Here is an 18231-nt window from a genome sequence, read left to right as displayed (position 1 = left end):
AAATATTTTTCTGCTTAATTCTCAGTTTCCCCTAACATTAAAATTAATCAGAACAACTAATTCACAAAGTATAGGAGTTAATTACACTTTAAGTTACTCTGCCTTCTTTCTAAAGAATAAAATATATTCAAGGGCAAATATGTAATCTTTTATAATATCTAATAAGAAAACCCCTTCCAGTCATTTGGTACAGAGACCTGTCAATAACAAATGGAACTTTTTTTTCCTTCTAAAAGTAATGTAGAGAAATATATATTTACTTGACTTACTTTTTAATTCAAATTGAATGATAGATTTTTGTTAGATGATGTAATTTAGTATAATACCTACTTGATTATGATTGATCCATTGATTGTACAGCTATAACTGGAAAGAGCTGTGTCTTCTGATGACAGAAGATACAAAATTAAAAATCCAATTTTCTAAAAAAATGTTCAACATTTTCCAACTAGGAAGTAAATCTATGAAACATTATATTGTCCCCAAATTTATTTTTTGTGGAACTTTTCTAACTGAACATTAGTCTGAGCAATGGAATGTATGGTGATGGTGGTGGTGGTGGTGTGTGCTTGTGTGCTTACCTAACCATTTTAAGGATTAGAGACCCCTTTGAGAAGTTAATCTGTCTATCTATGCATCTACTTACGTACTTAACTAATATGTCGAAATACCTAAAAAGTGCTCTGGATGTGCAGTGAAGAATAAATACAGTCTTTGCTCTGAAGAAGGTTACAGTCTGAGAGAAATATGGACATTAAAAAATCACACAAATAAACACATAATCATAAATTTTGATAAAGGCTGTAAAGAAGATACAGGGGCTTCTAAAGTCTTAGAAGGAGGTGTTTTAGAAGGGGATGTTTACACTGAGACCTGAAGTCAGCACTCCTCAGGAAAGAATGGGGGGGTGGGGTGGGATAGTAAATTCCAGGGAAGAAGAAGGCATAGAGGCAGGAAAGAGCTTGGTGATATGAAGGAACTGAAAGAAATCAGCTAAGGCTCAGTTCAGGGAGCAAGGGGGAGAGTGGCTGAGAGTTTCTGGGGCCAGATCATCTGGGCCTTTTAGACCACATGAAGGAATTTGAATTTTACCAGAGGTGTTACGGGCAGCCACTGGGTAGTGATAAGATCCAATATATTTTTTAAATGGAATTTATAGACTCTCTCCCCATAATAATATCAACAACTAACATTTATTGGACATTTACTATGTGCCAGGCATCTTCCCATGAACTTTACATGCATTAACCTATTTAATCCATACACCCTATGAGGTAGGATATTAGTATTTCATTTTACATTTTCCTGACAAGGAAACCAAAGCACAGAGATGTTCAGTACCTCAGGTCTCAAGAGCCAGTGCCAGGATTTGATTTCAGACAACCTGATTCCGCATACATTGGAGCCAGGAAAGGTACCATGCACTCCCCCCACAGAATAATTGCAATCAATTTTAGGGAGTTCACAGCCCCCTTCCCCAAGTATAACTATAGATTAACTACAGATTGACCTGGGTGGGGGGTGGTCCATGGTCTTCACATTAAGAACTCCTGATCTGAAAGGTACATATCTGCAACTTTGTGTCATCCAGACGTGTGGACAATGAGATGAGAAAAGCTGGGAGCAGTACATGACAAAGACCAAGTTTTTGTGGGCTGAAAAAAACATTTGGGCTGAAAATGGGCACAAAAGTACCTTAAATATAGAGTTCTTAGAATTTGGGATAAATTATATGCATTTATTTCTATCAATAGATATTAATAAATAGCTACTTATTATAGAATACATTTATTTCATTAATAACAGCCCTTGTCTGGTCCATAGTACAATTTTTAAGGAAGTGTCAACTGACAACACTTGGGAGGTCAGAGGGAAGGACTGTTTTCATCCTAATCTAGGAAGCACCAGAATCCAACCACTCTAGTCTTATGCAGATGTGTGAAAAAGAGTAAACCCACAAGGCGTGAGACTGCTCTCCCTAGGAAGGCTGACTTGCAAGGTTGGCCCTTCGGTGACATTTGGGAAATTGGAATTTGGAAGTGTTCCCACCATTCCCTGAATAAGGGTGGTTCACTGTGCCTAAAGTGTCCGTGTACAAATAATTTATGCTGAACGTCAGCTTTCTTTCTGTGAGTCTGGAATTTTGGTATGTGCTAGGCAGAGGGTGCCTGTGTGACCAACCCCAAGAAAGACCCTGGGCTTGAAAGTTCAGGCAAGTCTCCCCAGTGGACAGGATTTCACACATATCATCACAACTTCCTGGAGGAATGGAGTGTGTCCTGTGTGATTCTACTGGGAGAGGACTTTTGGAAACTTGTGTTTTGTTGCCCCCAGACTTTGCCCCATGCACCATTCCCTTTGCTGATTTTCCTTTTTATCTTTTCATTGTAATCTCAAAAGTGGTATGACTACATGCAGAGACCTGTGAGTCCTTCTAGTGAATCACTAAACGTTGTATGGGGGACCCCCCCATCACAAGGTACCATGTGCCCAAAGTGCTGGTTGCCTGGATAGTATATTTGAGGAAATACTGCAAAATCCCTTTGCCTCAAAAAGACTCTCTCTACTCGCTGGTGATGCTTTTGCCCCTGAATAGGCAGAAATGTCAAATTCATTAGACCCTTGGTGTAAGCTGGGCTGTATCCATGACCTGCAGGCATGCCCAGAGCCCTGAGAGAACAGCAAACCCTGTTGGGAAGTAGATGCTAGGCTTACACATGAGTAATTGCCTTCCTTTTCCCATCAGACAGCAATCCCAACTTATATTGGTGCCTTATTGAAATTACAAGTTACCATGGATGTGGTTCTCCAGAGTTGGTTATATACACTTTAAATTTTAAATGCTCAATGTGCAAATGCCAGTCATTTATGTGCTCTTCAGAAGGTCACTTTTACAAAAGTATATTTCCTGAAAAGAAGACAAATTTGTACTTCTCACCTTTGCCTATGGCTGAGTCTTGGAAAGAAATTGACATGTAGGGAAAGAAAGACCCTGCCCCCCGACCCCACCTCAGGTGTTACTGTACTGTGGCCTCCTGGGAAATTCTCTTACCGAGGGCAGTAAAAGTCTCCCTTTCCAAAGCACAGTTGTTGATTAGTAATGACTTCAATGCTGGTAAAAATCGGAGCCTGCTGAGTAGGTTTTCAGAAGAGCTGCCCATGTTTTTGTTGGTGGACAAATCCAATTCTTGAAGATTCGAGAGTAAAGGGATAACCTGGGCTGTTAAAATAGTAACAGTGACATGTTTTAGGCACCATCTCACAAAGAGTCTTCTGGGTGTTTGGTTCCCACAATGTTCTTGATCGGCAAGCCCAGCTCTCTCCGGTCTGAGCCCTGCCCTCCCTTACACAGTCTTACACACCACAGAAACCAGCCCTTTCACTATCTAGAATGAGCACATAGAAGAATGTTTAATTACATGACATCATAAGGTATTATGCACTTAATACATAATACATCAACAGGGTGTATTTTCATTTCCATCTTTTCAAAATTAAGCAGAAGGAGAACAGTGCAATTTGCTACAGTGATTAAGTAATTATTAGCTTTCCAGGACCATTCACCCATGTTGGTGGCTGTAGATGCGAGGCTAATTCCGCTATTACACCAGTGGTAACAACTGAGGTCCTCTAGCAGCTTCATCTTCCTCTGAGTAACAAGATGAGATGTGATATTCATGTTATTCAGTCGTACCAAGGGAAATTCATTATTTGGAATCTGGTGGACTGATAACTCAGGAGTGTGTCCCCCGGGTATGACACTCATAAATAAAGGGGATAATTATACCCCAATAAAACTCTACCTGGAGCTCAAAAAGGGATTGTTTTGTTACTTTAAAATCTTCACGAACAGCTTGAACACTTCTCATTTTCCCAAATTGAGGAATAAGAGCCTAAGAAATAACTTAGCAGGTCTAATAGACAGATGTTAGACCTAAAAATATATTTTACTGTTTTCTTCCCCAAACTGTACTAAAGACAACTTAAAAATTCTTTTCATTCTTGGCCATTGAGTCATTCATTCAATAGCATATTCAACAACCATTTACTTACTGGGTACTAACTCTGTGCCAGCCCCTGTGCTTGAGCAAAGGAGAGATGTTGAAGGAGACGCACCCCTACCCGGAAGGAGCACATGGTCTGGAGAGAGCTCAAGGGCAAAGGCCCCAGGGACAGAGCAGGGCTGGTGTGTGGGAGGATTGGCACAGATGGTGCGGCTAGAGTGGCGTCAATGAGGGGACCGGGTAGAGAATGACGTCAGAGTGATAGAGAAAGAGGGCGCCCGTTGGGACTGTCGCGATAATCTAGGCATGAGATGACTGTGGCCTGAGCCAGGGTAGTAGAGGTCGAAATGGTGAGCCGTGATCAGATCCCAAATGTATTTTGATGGTTCTTTGTGGCTACAGATGGAATAAAACCCTTAATCTCAAGGCTGGGCTTGCTGTTTGTTATGGGAAACTGCATTTATACATCTCATGTTATTGTCATTACAGGACTACATCTGGGGTAGAAAGTGCAGTTACCTAAAGGTTTAATGTACACCTCTTAAGCACCACCCCAACTGACTTTTTGTGCAACTTCATTTGTATCTAAGTGGCTCAACTTCACTTATTAGTCAGAAAGGCTCAACACCTTTCATACTGGCTTTCTCTCTACATCCTTTTGTAATAAACTTTGTGACACCAACAGATTCATTTCTGAACAGCAGCATAAATGAAAAAATTTCTCCTTCAAGTGCCACATTGATCATTTATAGATGTGTGCAGGAGGAATTCAGACCCACTACCATGTACTGGGCACTTAATACATGCCAAATACTCTACTGGGGGCATTCACAGACCTTTTCTGATCTGATCCTCCCAGTAATTTCATAAACACTTAGTTTAAGGGCACATCTTAAATTTGCCACGTTTCCAAACATATGCCAAAGCTCCAAAACTCTTTGCTCGGCCCTGCAGCACCTACTCAGTGACATCACATCGCCCGCCGTTAGTGAGCACCGGTGAAGATCCAGGACTTCCAGATGCTCCAACGTGGCCAACTGTGCTGGTGAGTCTTCAAAACCTCCACCTAGCTCCTTGTTGCAGGAAAGGTCGAGGTTCCTCAGCTCACCCAAGTATTTAAAAGCAGCATCTACAAGGAAAGTAAAAATCCCACTCTGACATATTACAAGATGGTAGGAAAGTGTGGAGCAGGGGAGGGGGCAGGTGTGCAGAAGGGAGGCTGAGAAAATACGCCATGTTTACAAAAGCCAGGAGGGAGGAATAACTGTAGACTTCCTACCATCTAGTCCTCTTTGGACCTGACATGGCTTCAAACATATAAAAGTTTTGACAGGTATCCAGCCACTGATGGTTCTCTTACTACACTTGAGCTTTGGTGTTTTCATAGAATTCTAGATTAACTCAAACTGCCAGTGAGAAGGATATTACAGGCTCTGTAAATTGAAGGGAAAAACACAATTTCATTTCATAGTCTCCCTTACTGTGGACGCTTTATATAGGGAAATAGTTTTAATTACAGATGCCACTGAAGCCATTGTTTTTATCAGTACAAGTCCTGCCTACTACTGAGCATAACATAATGCTGATATTGTCAAAAGTAAGAGAAAAATGGAGGGCGTTAATAGCACAGACTTTTATTTTGCCGAGTATCTATCTCAGACCTAAAATATCCTGGTCTTTTCCAATTCAGCCATTTTAAAACGTTATTTTGTAATCATGAAAGTATATGCTCACTGTAAAAGAAAATAAATAACACATAAAGAAGATATAAATTACTTATAATCTTATTCCCCAACATAACTACTATTTACATTGTGTTGTATTTCCTAACAATTTAAAAAATTAAATATAAAATAAAATTGTATATACATTATAAAATAAAATTATATATAAAATAAGTTTATACCATGTTTCCCCAAAAATAAGACCTAGCCGGACAATCAGTTCTAATGCATCTTTTGGAACAAAAATTAATATAAGACCCAGTATTATATTATATTATATTATATTATATTATATTATATTAAAGTAAGTAAGTCTTATAGTAAAGTAAGACCGGGTCTTATATTAATTTTTGCTCCAAAAGACGCATTAGAGCTGATGGTCCAGCTAGGTCTTATTTTTTGGGAAACACGGTATCTATATGTATATATACATAAACTTCAGTCATTGCTAACTCACCCAATACTTTGACACTCTTTTGTGATAATCCACATGAATGTAACTTCAATACTTTCAGATTTGAGGTACTTTTTAATCCCTGAGCAATACTGTTTAGACTGCCACCGATGTTTCTGTTAATGGAAAGATCAAGTACTTCAAGACTTTGCAGCATAGGTAACAACTGACCTGGAAGGAAGAGAATTGGAACAAAAAGAGCAACTCAGTAAAAATGCAGGGTGTGCAAGCTGGGGCAGGCAGGAGAGAAGTGCAGCCTCGTGTGACCTGGGATGGAGTGAGTGAGTCACTTTTTCAATTCAGGGTAAGAGAAAACAGCCAACTCTGACTCTCAAGCTATCCAATCATGGGCATTTTTGTATTTTTTTTTTCTGGAAAGGATTCTTCCAAACTTCACTTACCCACAAACACCCCATCTTCTGATGTGAGGGCACAATCCACAAGTTCCAGCGTTTGTATCTTGCTCCCTTCTTGGAAATTCTGGAGGATCAGAGGCAAGTTTCCTCCCACTTTACTGTTCCAGGACAAATTCAGCTCTTCAAGTTCAGGTATCGCTTTAAGTGCTTCTCCTGTTACAAAATGGCCCAAAGATTGATCACTAGTCCACAAGCAGGGAGTTCATTTCAAAACCAGTCCAACCATTATTTATGGAGAATGGAAGCTTGGCCAGGTACTGGTTAGGTGCCAAGGAAGAGAAGAAAAGGACCCAGTTTCCACCCGCTCCCAGCAGGGGGAGCCTTGTATTTACAGGCACAATATATCTAGTCCCTCCACAGGTCTGAAGCTATGCTTACGTATAATTATTATAAAAATTTATTGTAAAAAAAAATCCACCTGTCAGTAGGGTGGTTTTACCGAGTTTTTGTGGTAGTAAACATTTGATTAGTCCATCTACTTTCTCTCATCTACCCTCTCTGGGAGTGGCATTGCTGAGAAGCTTAGCCAGAGGTAGAAATGAGGCAAAGCCAGGCCCAGGCCCCCACAGGGGTAAAGCTCACTTTGGCTTCAAGAATGTCACATACAACTGAACTGACCAGGGCAGAGAAGAACTAACAATAGAGCATCAGGCACTAGCAGCTCGTAACAGCTATGAAGACTTTGGGGGTAGAGGAGGGTGCAGTGAGAAAGAAGGAAAACTTGACATTTCTGAAATCATTTCACACAGGAAAGCATCCACAGGCTATAGAAAGGAGGCTGGGCAAAAACAGGGGAGGTGACAGGGGAGATCAGCCTTAGGAATGATTTTCACTGCCTTGGGGAGAACAGGATGGGGAGCTACACATAGAAAATATACTTTCCAACGCGCAGATTCAATCTTAACACCAAACAAGAGTGCTGGACAGTCCCCTGCATCCAGAAGCCTCTGGGCTTGGACTCCTATCAGTGGTTATTCATTGTATGGATTAAGGTTTTAGGAGTCCAGGAGCCCCGTGTTAATATAAGCATTCTCCCAGCATAGGTGTTCATCGCCAGTCAATTGGGGGTGGCTTTCGATAGCCCCGAAGTGTCCCCCCAGGAACAGGGAGAAAGAGTATAAGACTGATTAGCTATGTCTGCAGTGCTCATGGTACTGGAGGGCTATGCATTTGCCGTCATGCACTAAGCACTTGTAACAAGTGTAACAATGAGGAAATGCCTCCTGATTGATGTCCTCCATCAGTACACCATTTATTATCCCTACACCCCAAGTGAAGGCTAAAGAAATCTCCTCTGAAACGAGAAGATGCAGAAATCCTTCCAGAGAGGCAAAAAGACTCTGGGAAAGGGAACAGGACACAAACATCAGAGTGACAAAGGTTCACAGTCTCTTCTGGACCAGATAAGTTTGGAGTGGGTCCCAGGGCAGACATTCCATTTCCTGGTTTCTTAAGGATGGAGGATCAAGAAAAAGATTAATCAAAGAAAATAAAGAAACTACATTTTCTTTTCATGCCTGAGTAACAGTGTGTTAAATTTGTGACTCTGCTACACAATAACCAGCTGTTAACCAGTGGGGCTAAACTGCTCAAGGGAAAACACAGCAGGGTAATTTTGGATGAGGGAATAGGAAAAGGAGGAACTATCAATTACTGAGCACCTATCACGTGCTAGGGACGTGGTAGGTGATTTACAGAAATTATTTAATCCTCACAACAATTTTTGGAGGTGGATATCACCCCCATTTCAAAGGTAAGAAACCTGAGGCTCAGAAAGTTTCAGTAAGTTGTCCACGGTCACAAAGCGAGTTAGAAGTGGGACTAGGATTTGAACCCGGATCTGGCCAGCTCTGAGATATATATGTTTTCCTCAGCTGTAAGAAGGGTGGGCCTGGGGTCATTAACTGGCCTCCATTTTCTATGGAAGGTCATTTGGATTTCAACCAGGTCTACCAATTGTACTACCTTGGACTTGCCAATTACAAAGAAGACATTTAGCATGAATTATGTTGTTTTTACAGAAATTTCTGCAGAGATGTAAATGATCAAAATACATCATCGAAAGAAACTTCATATCAAAAGAAGAACAAAAGATGACATCTACAACCAGCAAGCATTTTAGTAAAGCAGTTGGATTAGTAGCATGACAAATTTTATCCTATGTTCTGTGTTACTTTATGTTCGGCATATAAACTAACTTAATTGAGGTTCTATTTCCATTTAAACCATTCCGTATAGTTGAAAAATAGTTTTGATCATTATTTTACATGGGAATAGAAAACCATAGGAGATTATTTTGGAACTGGAAAAGAACTTAATCATTATCTACCTCAACTCCTCTATTTTACGGAAGAGGTTAACAAACCCAGAGTGAGCCAGTTTTACACTCTCTCCATTTAAACTTCCTGAGAGCCAGGTTCCTGGTCAGTTCTGTTCCCTTCTCTGTCCCAGGGCTCAGCACAGTGCTGGGTACAGGTTACAAAGCTCTTGAGAAGCTGTGCTCCTTCCTGCTGCACACCACATTGCTTCGTGTGCAGTACTCTCATCCATGACACCCAAAGGGGTGGTGACCCAGATGGTTTGCCCTTGAGAGTCGGGCTGCAAAGGTGCTGTCAGTGAAGTCTTTCGTGGGAAGCATTCATCATACCCAGTGCTCGAACATCATCCGTGGTAAGTCTGCAACTACCTAGCCTCAGGCTTTTTAACTTGCAGACAAGATGTATTTGCTCGGTGATTGACTGGAGGGTTCCACCTACGAAATCATTCCAGGAAATATCCAGTTTTTCCAAGTCTGGGAGAGAAGGCAGCAAAGCAACTAGACATGAACAAAAGAAAACACAGATTTGCATATGTAATTTGTGATGTGTAGTAAATAGGATTCATTGCCTACACTCACAAGATACAGTTTTGCACTGTAAGAGGATAGAGGGGCCATGGGTATGCGGACTTTCAGCAAAGCAAGGATCTCTCAGCCTTGCAATTGGAGAGACTGGGACAGTTCCATTTCCTATTTCTTGGGGTGGTTTTCTATTTCTGCCAAAGAACTCCATTCTGAAAATGCAGTGGTGTCTCCATAAGATTTCATGGGACTTCCTTCATTGTCATGGGAGTGGTAACCCCATGATTACTGTCATTGTAAAGTGTATCTAGTGCTTTTATTTTGCAAAACCCTCTGAGGTTTGTCACCTGTCATCCTATTGGATCCTCAGGCTGATGCGCCAGGATTGCTGAGATTGAGGCTGCCTGCTACCTTTTCCTTTAATCTGGATTACTTGGGTATCACTACCTTAAAAATCTCCTGTTACTTAACTGGACCAACATGTGGAGGTTTAGACAGGCACAAAACCTGATTGGAACTTTCTCTGAGTCTCTGCCATTGATCATTACAAGTGAAGTTCTTCTCTGTGAAAAAGATTCTCAAAGGCCATCTTTATCTCCAGCAGTAACGAGACGTGAGAGTGGAAATGCCAACAAAGAGAGCGTAAGGCGTCTTTGCTTTGAAATATCTATCTTGAATGTTAAAATGGTGACAAACAGTCAGAAAACAGCTGTTAGTTAGTTACAGGCACAGCAACTCCCAGCCTTCCAAAATTCTGAGGCCTCTCTTAGGAGTGAAAAATTGTTTTCTTTTCACTAGCATTCAAAGCACGTTAGCAATTGCATCTTTTTCACCATGATCCTAACTTGACAAAGTATAAATCTATTGAACACATTAAGAAGGATTAAAAAAAAAAACCCACCAGGGTTCCTGGAGCCCGCTTCAGAGATTCCGATTCAAGGGATTTGGGTTGGACTCAAGTACCTGTGTTTCCATCAGCTCGACAAGTGATTCTGACACAGAGAGTTGAGAACCACAGGCATGCTGAGAGTTCCCCATCAGAGAATTGTCCAAAATATAATGGCAGGGATTTTAATGAAAATAGTCAAGTACCCCTCATTCAAAATACAGTTTTTTGATTGCTTTCTGTTAGTAGACACATCTTATTTGTTTAAAGGCTTCATTTAAAGTATCCGAGAAAAAGTGAGGCAGAAAGGTGACATGGTGGTGTGGGCTGGGGGTTCTTCACAATTAAACTCCTGCTTAGGTGTAACAAAGGGTAGTGATACTTTTCTGTACAAAAAGATATAAGCAACCATTGCTGGTAGTTATATTATTCATTCCACAGATAAACAACACAACACTCTTAAAATTCCCAAGAAGCTTCAGTGTTACGGCTGAGTTTCATGAGTTTATACCATATGTAAGAACAGATGTTTTTCAGGGAGCAAGAGGCAATCAGTAGGAAGGTACAATTGCTCAGGAAAAACAAGCAAATGACTCTTCCTCCTAAACTCAGCTCAAATCTTCGAAAGTGGGGGAAGGATGAATAAACTTGTTTAAAAAATATTCTTGGTGCAGCTGCTGTTCCTGAGTTGTCTGGGGCCACCCTGCAAACCTTGGGTTACCAAATAAGTAATGAGTGTGTTTTGCTTGCTCATCTCAACCTTACGGCCCTGTGTTCCTTAGTGCGAAGTCAACTGCATACACTCCCATTTCCCGCACATCTGCTCTTGATAATCTGCAGTTGTTCAGATCTAGACACTTGTCGACAGCCTTTTTGCCCAGCTTCTGCAGGAACTGCTCGTTTTTCTCCAACCTGGGTCCCAATTCCATTTCTGAAGTGAGAGGCTTAGCTAGATTATAAGAACAAAGAAGAATTTGCTGTTAATGACAAATAGTATTAAAGATGCATAATGATCACAAAAAACAAACAAACAAAAAACAAGAAGACTGACAACAACCCTGAACTGGTCCCTTGGGAAACCTCAACTCAGAAAGGAAAGCATTTACCAGGGACAAAAATCTCTGTTCCTGCCTCCAGGTGCTCTACCCTGGCCAGTCCCGTGATCCTTTTCTTACAAAGGAGCCTGAGAAACTCGATGGTTTTTCTTTCATGGTCTGACCTGGGCTTCTCAGCGTTGAGATGGCATTGTGTTCCTGACCAAGAGGTAAACTTGTTAGCACATTGGTTAACAGAAGGAGTGCGGCCGGAAGGGAGCAGAGATGGCTCTGGTGGATGCAACTGCTGGCCCGTGGGCGGGCGGGCGGAGTGTGTGGAAGCACAGGTGTTTGCCTCCTAACTAAATAGGTGAAGAAGGGGAAGCGTTGCAATCACTGCGGATGAGCTACAGCGGGTGAAACACTTGCTGCTCATTTCCTGGACTATTCATGCAATTGACAAATCCCGAGAGAGTGGTGGCTGCGCACCTTTTGTGTTCTCTCAACGCCTGCCAGAAAATACATTTAGAGAGTCTCATTTGTCCCCTTGTTATTAGCGCCTACTTGTGTGGCACCCTCACCTAGTTCCTCTGTAGTAACACTATACTAACATGATATCATTAAAATAATTTTTAAAAACCCCTATAATTTTATTGAGCACCTGCTATGTACTAGTGCTTCACCTAATGTTTGTGCCAGCATTTGACACATAAAACGCACCATACTTTTGTAAGAAAAAACATATATGCATGTATTGACAGTGCATGTATTAAAGAGGTTTTGTAAGTGGAAAAATTAAAATTTGTAAAATTTTAAATATACAAAGAGTATGCTGGAATCCAATAGGAAAACACAAGTTATAAATGTACAATAACGTCCTAGTACCTTGACAAAAATGTATAAACCCACATAGCTAATATATGTATTTATATACATGAAAATTAAAAGATAGTGGAATGACTGTAGTAATAAATGCAAACTAAAATATTAGCAGGATAATAAAAACTCCGCCTCTCCTCCACAGGGTGCCTTGTGACTTGCTATGTTTACGAAAACCATCCATAGGGTGTACATCTTTACTGGGATGATTGGAGTTGCCACATTCCACCAGTAGGAGGCAGCACCACCCCCATTTTACCTCTTCATTCTGGACTTCAATTTTATCATGGCACATTGAATACAAGATATTTTATTTTGGGTAGGGTTGCCAGATCTAGGAAAAACAAGAACAGCACGTCCAATTAAATTTAAACTTCGGGTAAACAAGGAAATTGTTTAGTTAAAGTATGTCCCAAAAATTTCACCTTTTTTATGTGGCAACCTGAATTTTGGGAGTGTTGTGGGTGGGAGATGAGGAGGGACTGCCCCTTACTCACCAGTGAGTACAGAACATTTTGTGTAAACTTAAGGAGTCACAACAACACTACGCATAGATTCAGAAACAGAGACTCAGAGAGCCTGTTAATTACTAAGTCGCCGAGTCAGAATTTGAACCCAGAACAATATGCTCCAAAGCCCCTTACGTGTAGGTTTTTAAATTTTTGTGTTTAAAAAAATTTCTCTACATGATATTTTATTGTGTTTTCTCTTTTGTTTTTAAGCTTTTTATCTCCAAAAGTTCAGCCTACAATCATGCTCAAATTCCAGCCCCACCAAATCTTTTTCTTTGTTTTCTCCTTAAGCCACTGTGTCATCAATCATTTTCTTTACTGTCAAGTATTTGGAAAAAGTTGTTTGAACTTGCTCCCCGCCCGCCACTTCTTCATCACATTTACCAATTAACCTTCCACATTCTGGTTGCCATACTTACCTATCCAAATAAATTTTTTCTCAAAAGTCACCAACAATCACCTACCAATTGACAGACTCAGAAATCTCTTCTCAAATTACATTCTATTTGGGTGCTCTGCAATGTTTGATATGATTGGCAAGTCCAAGACAGCACAATTGGAAGACCTGGTTGAAATCATGGGTCCCTCAGGTGAGCAAGTCACTTAATTCTCTGAGCCTTGGCTTACCCATCTATAAAATGGATACTATAATTCCTGCCTGGTTCCTTTCTCAGGAGTATAGTGACTTAAATTTTACTGGGGCCATCCAGGGAGGTAGGACTCTGCAGTGCCGTCTACATGACAGGTGCTTGGTAAATATTTGTTGAATGAACAAATAATTGAATGAATAAATAAATATTAACTTTATAGTTTTTCAATTACTGAAATAAACCTACATAATAAATCTTTATCAAAAAAAAATCTATGTATAAATATGGGTACCAATTTATGAGACCCCAGGATATCTCCTCCCAGACCATGTATTTCAGTTTTTGTAAGTCTATGAAACCCTTTCTTTGAAGGATGTTTTATGTCACAGCTCAATATATAAAACCAATGAATTTGAGCTGCTACACATTGGCTGAGGTGGGAAGGCTGGTGCTCTGTGATCACACATGATCAGTTCTGTGGAGTGATTTGGGCCTTTTCCTGGCTGCTTTATCACTGAACCAAGCTCTTGCTTCTCCAGGCAATTCTGTGAACTAAACAGTATCTTCTCATTAAGTTCTTTTCCAACTTAAATCTGGAAGGATTGGTTTCTGTTGTTTATGACCAGGGATCCCAATGCTTTTATAAAACATCCTTACATGTTTGTAACTTGGGTGGCGCTATACGGGGAACCAAGATATCAAGTTCCTGTTTGCAAGGAGCAGCCTGTCTGATGGAAGAGACAGACAGGAAAGCCACGGTCACGACACAGAGGAGAAATGCAATGGCCGAGGTGTGCAGAGGGTGCGTGGCAGCACACCGTACTGACAGGAAGTTCCTCTGGTCCGATGGGTGGGTTTTGGCAAGCTTCCAAGAGAAAGTGGTGCATGAATTTCACCTTAAAGAATGAGTGAGAGTTAGCCACGTGGGACATGGGCATGTGAGGGAGGGATAAATAGTAGAGGGGTGCAAAGGGAGGATGGTGACACAACAGAAGGTTTTTCTAGGCGTAGGGAACCACTTGGAGAACATGGCCAGTTTAGGAAACTGCAAGTAAATCAGAATGTCAGTAGAGGATGAAGGTGAGGTTGCGGGAAGGCAAAAGTCATGAAGAGATATCCAATGGATCATGCATGCCCTGAAGACCGTGCTTGGGAGTGTAGACTTTCTCTTCAAGGCAAGAGGGACTCAGTAAAGGATTTTAAGCAGGTGAGAGACAACACATCTGGTGGCTGTGTGGAGGACAAGTTGGCAAGTGAACAAGACTAGAAGAGGAGAAACCAGTAAGGAAGATGTCGCAGTGGTCCAGGCATGAGACAACGAGAGCCAGAATAGTAACAGAGGGGAGGAAACAGGTCCCAGCATTAACAGGACACCAGGAGCCACTGACTTTTGAGAGAAATGGAAATAGAAAAGCCAGTAATGGCTTGAGCATCCAGTGTTGCCCAGCAGGGATAGCCAGCCGCCTGGTCTTGCACTTTTAATTCAATCATCATTACAGGTATTCATTAACCACATTCCTGAAGCTCCAAAGCAGACTTTAGAACAAATAGTAACAATTTTCTTATAGAGATTGTCTACCTTTAAAGGTACATTTTCACTTTCTATTTACAAAAGTATATTTAAAATACGTTTAATCTACTTACAGGTAACATGATATTATTTTTGGTGTTTAATGCAAATAATCTGATGGAAATGAGGGTAGGTATAAATGAAACAAGATTGGCCATGGGTTAATAATTGTTAGAGAGATGTGATCATGGGGACTCATACTATTCTATCTACTTTTGTCTGTTCGCATAAAAAAGTTTTAAATGTTTTAAAAATACATTTAACCTAATAGATAATATATTGATGGCCTTGTATATGGCATGTAACTTTGGAGGGAGATTTGGAACTTTTTATTTTCATAACCCTTGAATTTGTAATCTCTGTTCTGGGAATTTACACTGAAAAGAAAAGCTGAAATACCATGAAACAGGGAATAAGAAAGAGAGAAAGCCAAAGATATTCACTGAGGGGCAAAAAAAAAAAAAAGACTTATTAAATAATTATGATATATACATACAATGGAATATTATGCAGCGGTTAAAATTATTCTTAGGAACATCATGAAGCAATGTGGGAATTGAACAGCAATAATAGAATGTCACAGAAGTAGGATCACAGCTCTACGTAAGCTCAAGAGGGATTTGTAAGTTATTTTATCTACCTAAGGTGCCTGTCCTGGCCTCCAATGATGTCGCTGACTTGTGTCCTGTTACTCTCTTCCTCTCCTCATCTGTCACCGTGCGTCAGCATCCCAGACCTCCTGGCTCCCTCTCAGATACTCCAGGCTCAGTCTCATGTTGGGCCTTTGCATTTACCGTTCCCTTTGTCTGGAAAGCTATTCCCACAAATACTTACGTGGCTGGCTTTATTCATATGTTCTACATGGGTGACTTTATTCAGATCTCTGCTCCAATGTCACCACTCGAGACGCCGGTCCTTCAACCCCATCTAAAATGGGCCCTCCATCCTATCATTCTCTGCTTAGCCTGCTTTGCTTCTTCATATCACTTATCAACACTGAAACTGGATCTGCATTTGGTTCTTTGTTTACATCAGGTCCTGGTTTTCATGGCTGTGTTTTGCACATGCACAAAATACAGTGGCAGGAACATAGCAGTCACTCAGTCAATGGTTGTTGACCAGTTAACTGAACGTAAATACATGCATATGGACAAAAGACTGAAAAGAAATCTTGTAGACATGATCATTTGTGTTAGAAAGAAAGGAAATCATATATTTGCGCTACACCTTTCTGTAGTATTATAGTACTTTTGATAATTTAAAAGTAAAATTAACAATGTACTTAAAGTATTTGTGCACCATAATAAATGTTGAAACAGAGACTCATATTAGGTTTAGTTTAGCCCAATGATCTCTTTAGGGGAAAACATTATTCTAAAAAATAAACAAATAACAGCAGTCAGAAGTTTACCGGTGTCTAAGGCGGGAGTCTTCTGTGTCTCATCACTGGGTTGGAAATCAGTTGTTTTAAGGTCATTGCTCTCTTTCCTGCTTTCAGCTTTGGAGGACCTGAGTTTTGAGCCCCTGAGAAATTTGTTGACAAATGAAGTGTGGGGTTTGGTTTCTTCACTTGAGGAAGTTTTCTTCCTTGTTTGACTCATGGTCAAGTTGAAAGGGGGTCTTTCTGAATAAGATGTGTTCCTGTTGTTTTCTGTTTTCTAGGACTTCTGAGAAGGAAAAAAGACTCTGTCAAGCCTGGGTGAAGTCAGAACTTTCCTACACAAGTTTTTATTTCCCCATATCCTTCTGTTTTTATTACTGGTAATGTTTAACGTAAAAATAAGAATGACGTAACTCAGGATCCGGGAACCAACAGATGGTAACAGATGCAAATTTGAGTTTTTAACCTTGCCCTATTTTATTGTGTGAACTACAGGTCATGACACACCACTTTGGCAAGTGATTCAAATGTGTCAATACATGTTAAATTTCAGGAGTCAATTAGAGTTACCTTCTAAGAGAGGTAGTAAAAGAGGATTTAGCATGCCTTTCAGCTGTCTCTGGACCTTTGCAAAACTGTCACCCAGAGGAGTTTGCCTTCAGTGATCCCAGTCTCTTCTCTTTGTATACTGCTTTGTTCTCTCTTCGCATATCTACTCTCTACTCCAGCCCTGCACCACCACCCTATTAAAAACACATTAACAGTAAAGAATTCATTCATTCCCCAAACAGAACCTCTTATGGGCCAGATATTATTCTAGATGCAAGAGATTCAATCAAGAGCAAGATACAGCTCATGTCTTAACCTGATGGGAAGATAGACCTGTATGCCAAAGATTACACGTGGATAAGACCATCAGGGAGGAGAGGACGAAGTCATCAGGAACCCACAGTTGGACTAAGCCTGCCTTGGAGAACAGACTTTGAGCAGTGAGTGACATTGCCTGGGTTTTGAAGAACTAGGAGTTAGCTAAAAAGAAAAGAGAGGGGAAAGTGTTCCAGGCAGAAAAAAACAGTAGGCTCAAACGTTTCCAGGCATAAAAAGCCTAGTGGTTGGCTCCAGGAGTTAATTCTGGTTTGCCTGTAGAAAGGGATGTGTGCGGGGGAGGGGTGGAGGTAAGAGGAGGTTCTGGTGTGATTTAAGGCTAAAGATTCATGAAGGTCACTCTGTTATCCTTCTTGGGATTTGCTTACATTTTAAGTGGGGATTAAAGATTTAAACTGAAAAAATGAGACTGTAAATGGAATTTCAGATTCTGTTAATAGAATTTACATCCTGTCCTTGGGGCCAGAGCCCAACAAGTATTTTTGAAATTACAATGTTCATGGCTGCCTTCCTATAAAATAGATCTTTCTGTCATACTATGTTCTAGAATGGCTCCAGAAACATTTTGTATGGAGGCTCTTAAAAACGACCTCACAACCCACCTTCACCCCTGGGGGATGGAATGTTCTATACACCTAGAGTACTATTTTAGAAGTTACAAATGGACATCGCTTTTGTTTTTTTCTTAATTTTCTTCTCACATTAGAGCAGGGTCCAGCTCATATTTTCCCAGGAAGAGACAGCAATAGAACTGGACATCTTCCCCACGCCACTGCCCCACCGCTGACCAGAACCACAGTGGGTTAGGTGGCAAAGAAAGAAAGACCTTTAGTTCATGAATCCAGCCAGAACCCGCAGCTCTGGCTGTCCATCCTGAGTCCACCACCACCACCCCATAGGACCTTTTCCTTCTGCCCCTACCCAAGACTTACCTCCAGGCTCATTTTCACTCAGTGTCACCTTTTGGAGATTTATACAGAGCCACTCTCTGGAGAGCCATCCCAGTTAATGGTTTCATTTTCCCCTAAAAGCCCTGACTCTGAATCCCAAGTCTTAA

General features: G+C 40.8%; 1 protein-coding gene across 3 annotated transcripts in view; it reads right to left on the bottom strand.

Annotated features, from left to right (window-relative positions):
* LRRC31 (leucine rich repeat containing 31) overlaps window positions 1-18231 on the bottom strand; it is a 26882-nt gene extending 8651 nt beyond the window's left edge. For all 3 annotated transcript variants that reach the window (XM_033122633.1, XM_033122650.1, XM_033122640.1), the window contains exons 1-8: window positions 18107-18231; window positions 16320-16575; window positions 11129-11272; window positions 9246-9413; window positions 6584-6751; window positions 6186-6353; window positions 4966-5133; window positions 3053-3220 (exon numbers count right to left, since the gene is read on the bottom strand). In XM_033122633.1, the coding sequence (XP_032978524.1) occupies window positions 3053-3220; window positions 4966-5133; window positions 6186-6353; window positions 6584-6751; window positions 9246-9413; window positions 11129-11272; window positions 16320-16509 (1174 nt within the window). In that variant the 5' untranslated portion in view covers window positions 16510-16575; window positions 18107-18231. The remainder of the gene's footprint in view (window positions 1-3052; window positions 3221-4965; window positions 5134-6185; window positions 6354-6583; window positions 6752-9245; window positions 9414-11128; window positions 11273-16319; window positions 16576-18106) is intronic.

Source organism: Rhinolophus ferrumequinum, chromosome 2 (assembly GCF_004115265.2).
Source record: "Rhinolophus ferrumequinum isolate MPI-CBG mRhiFer1 chromosome 2, mRhiFer1_v1.p, whole genome shotgun sequence".
NCBI lineage: Eukaryota > Metazoa > Chordata > Mammalia > Chiroptera > Rhinolophidae > Rhinolophus > Rhinolophus ferrumequinum.
Note: the sequence above shows the minus strand (reverse complement) of the source record. Positions and strands in the feature narration are given on the sequence as shown.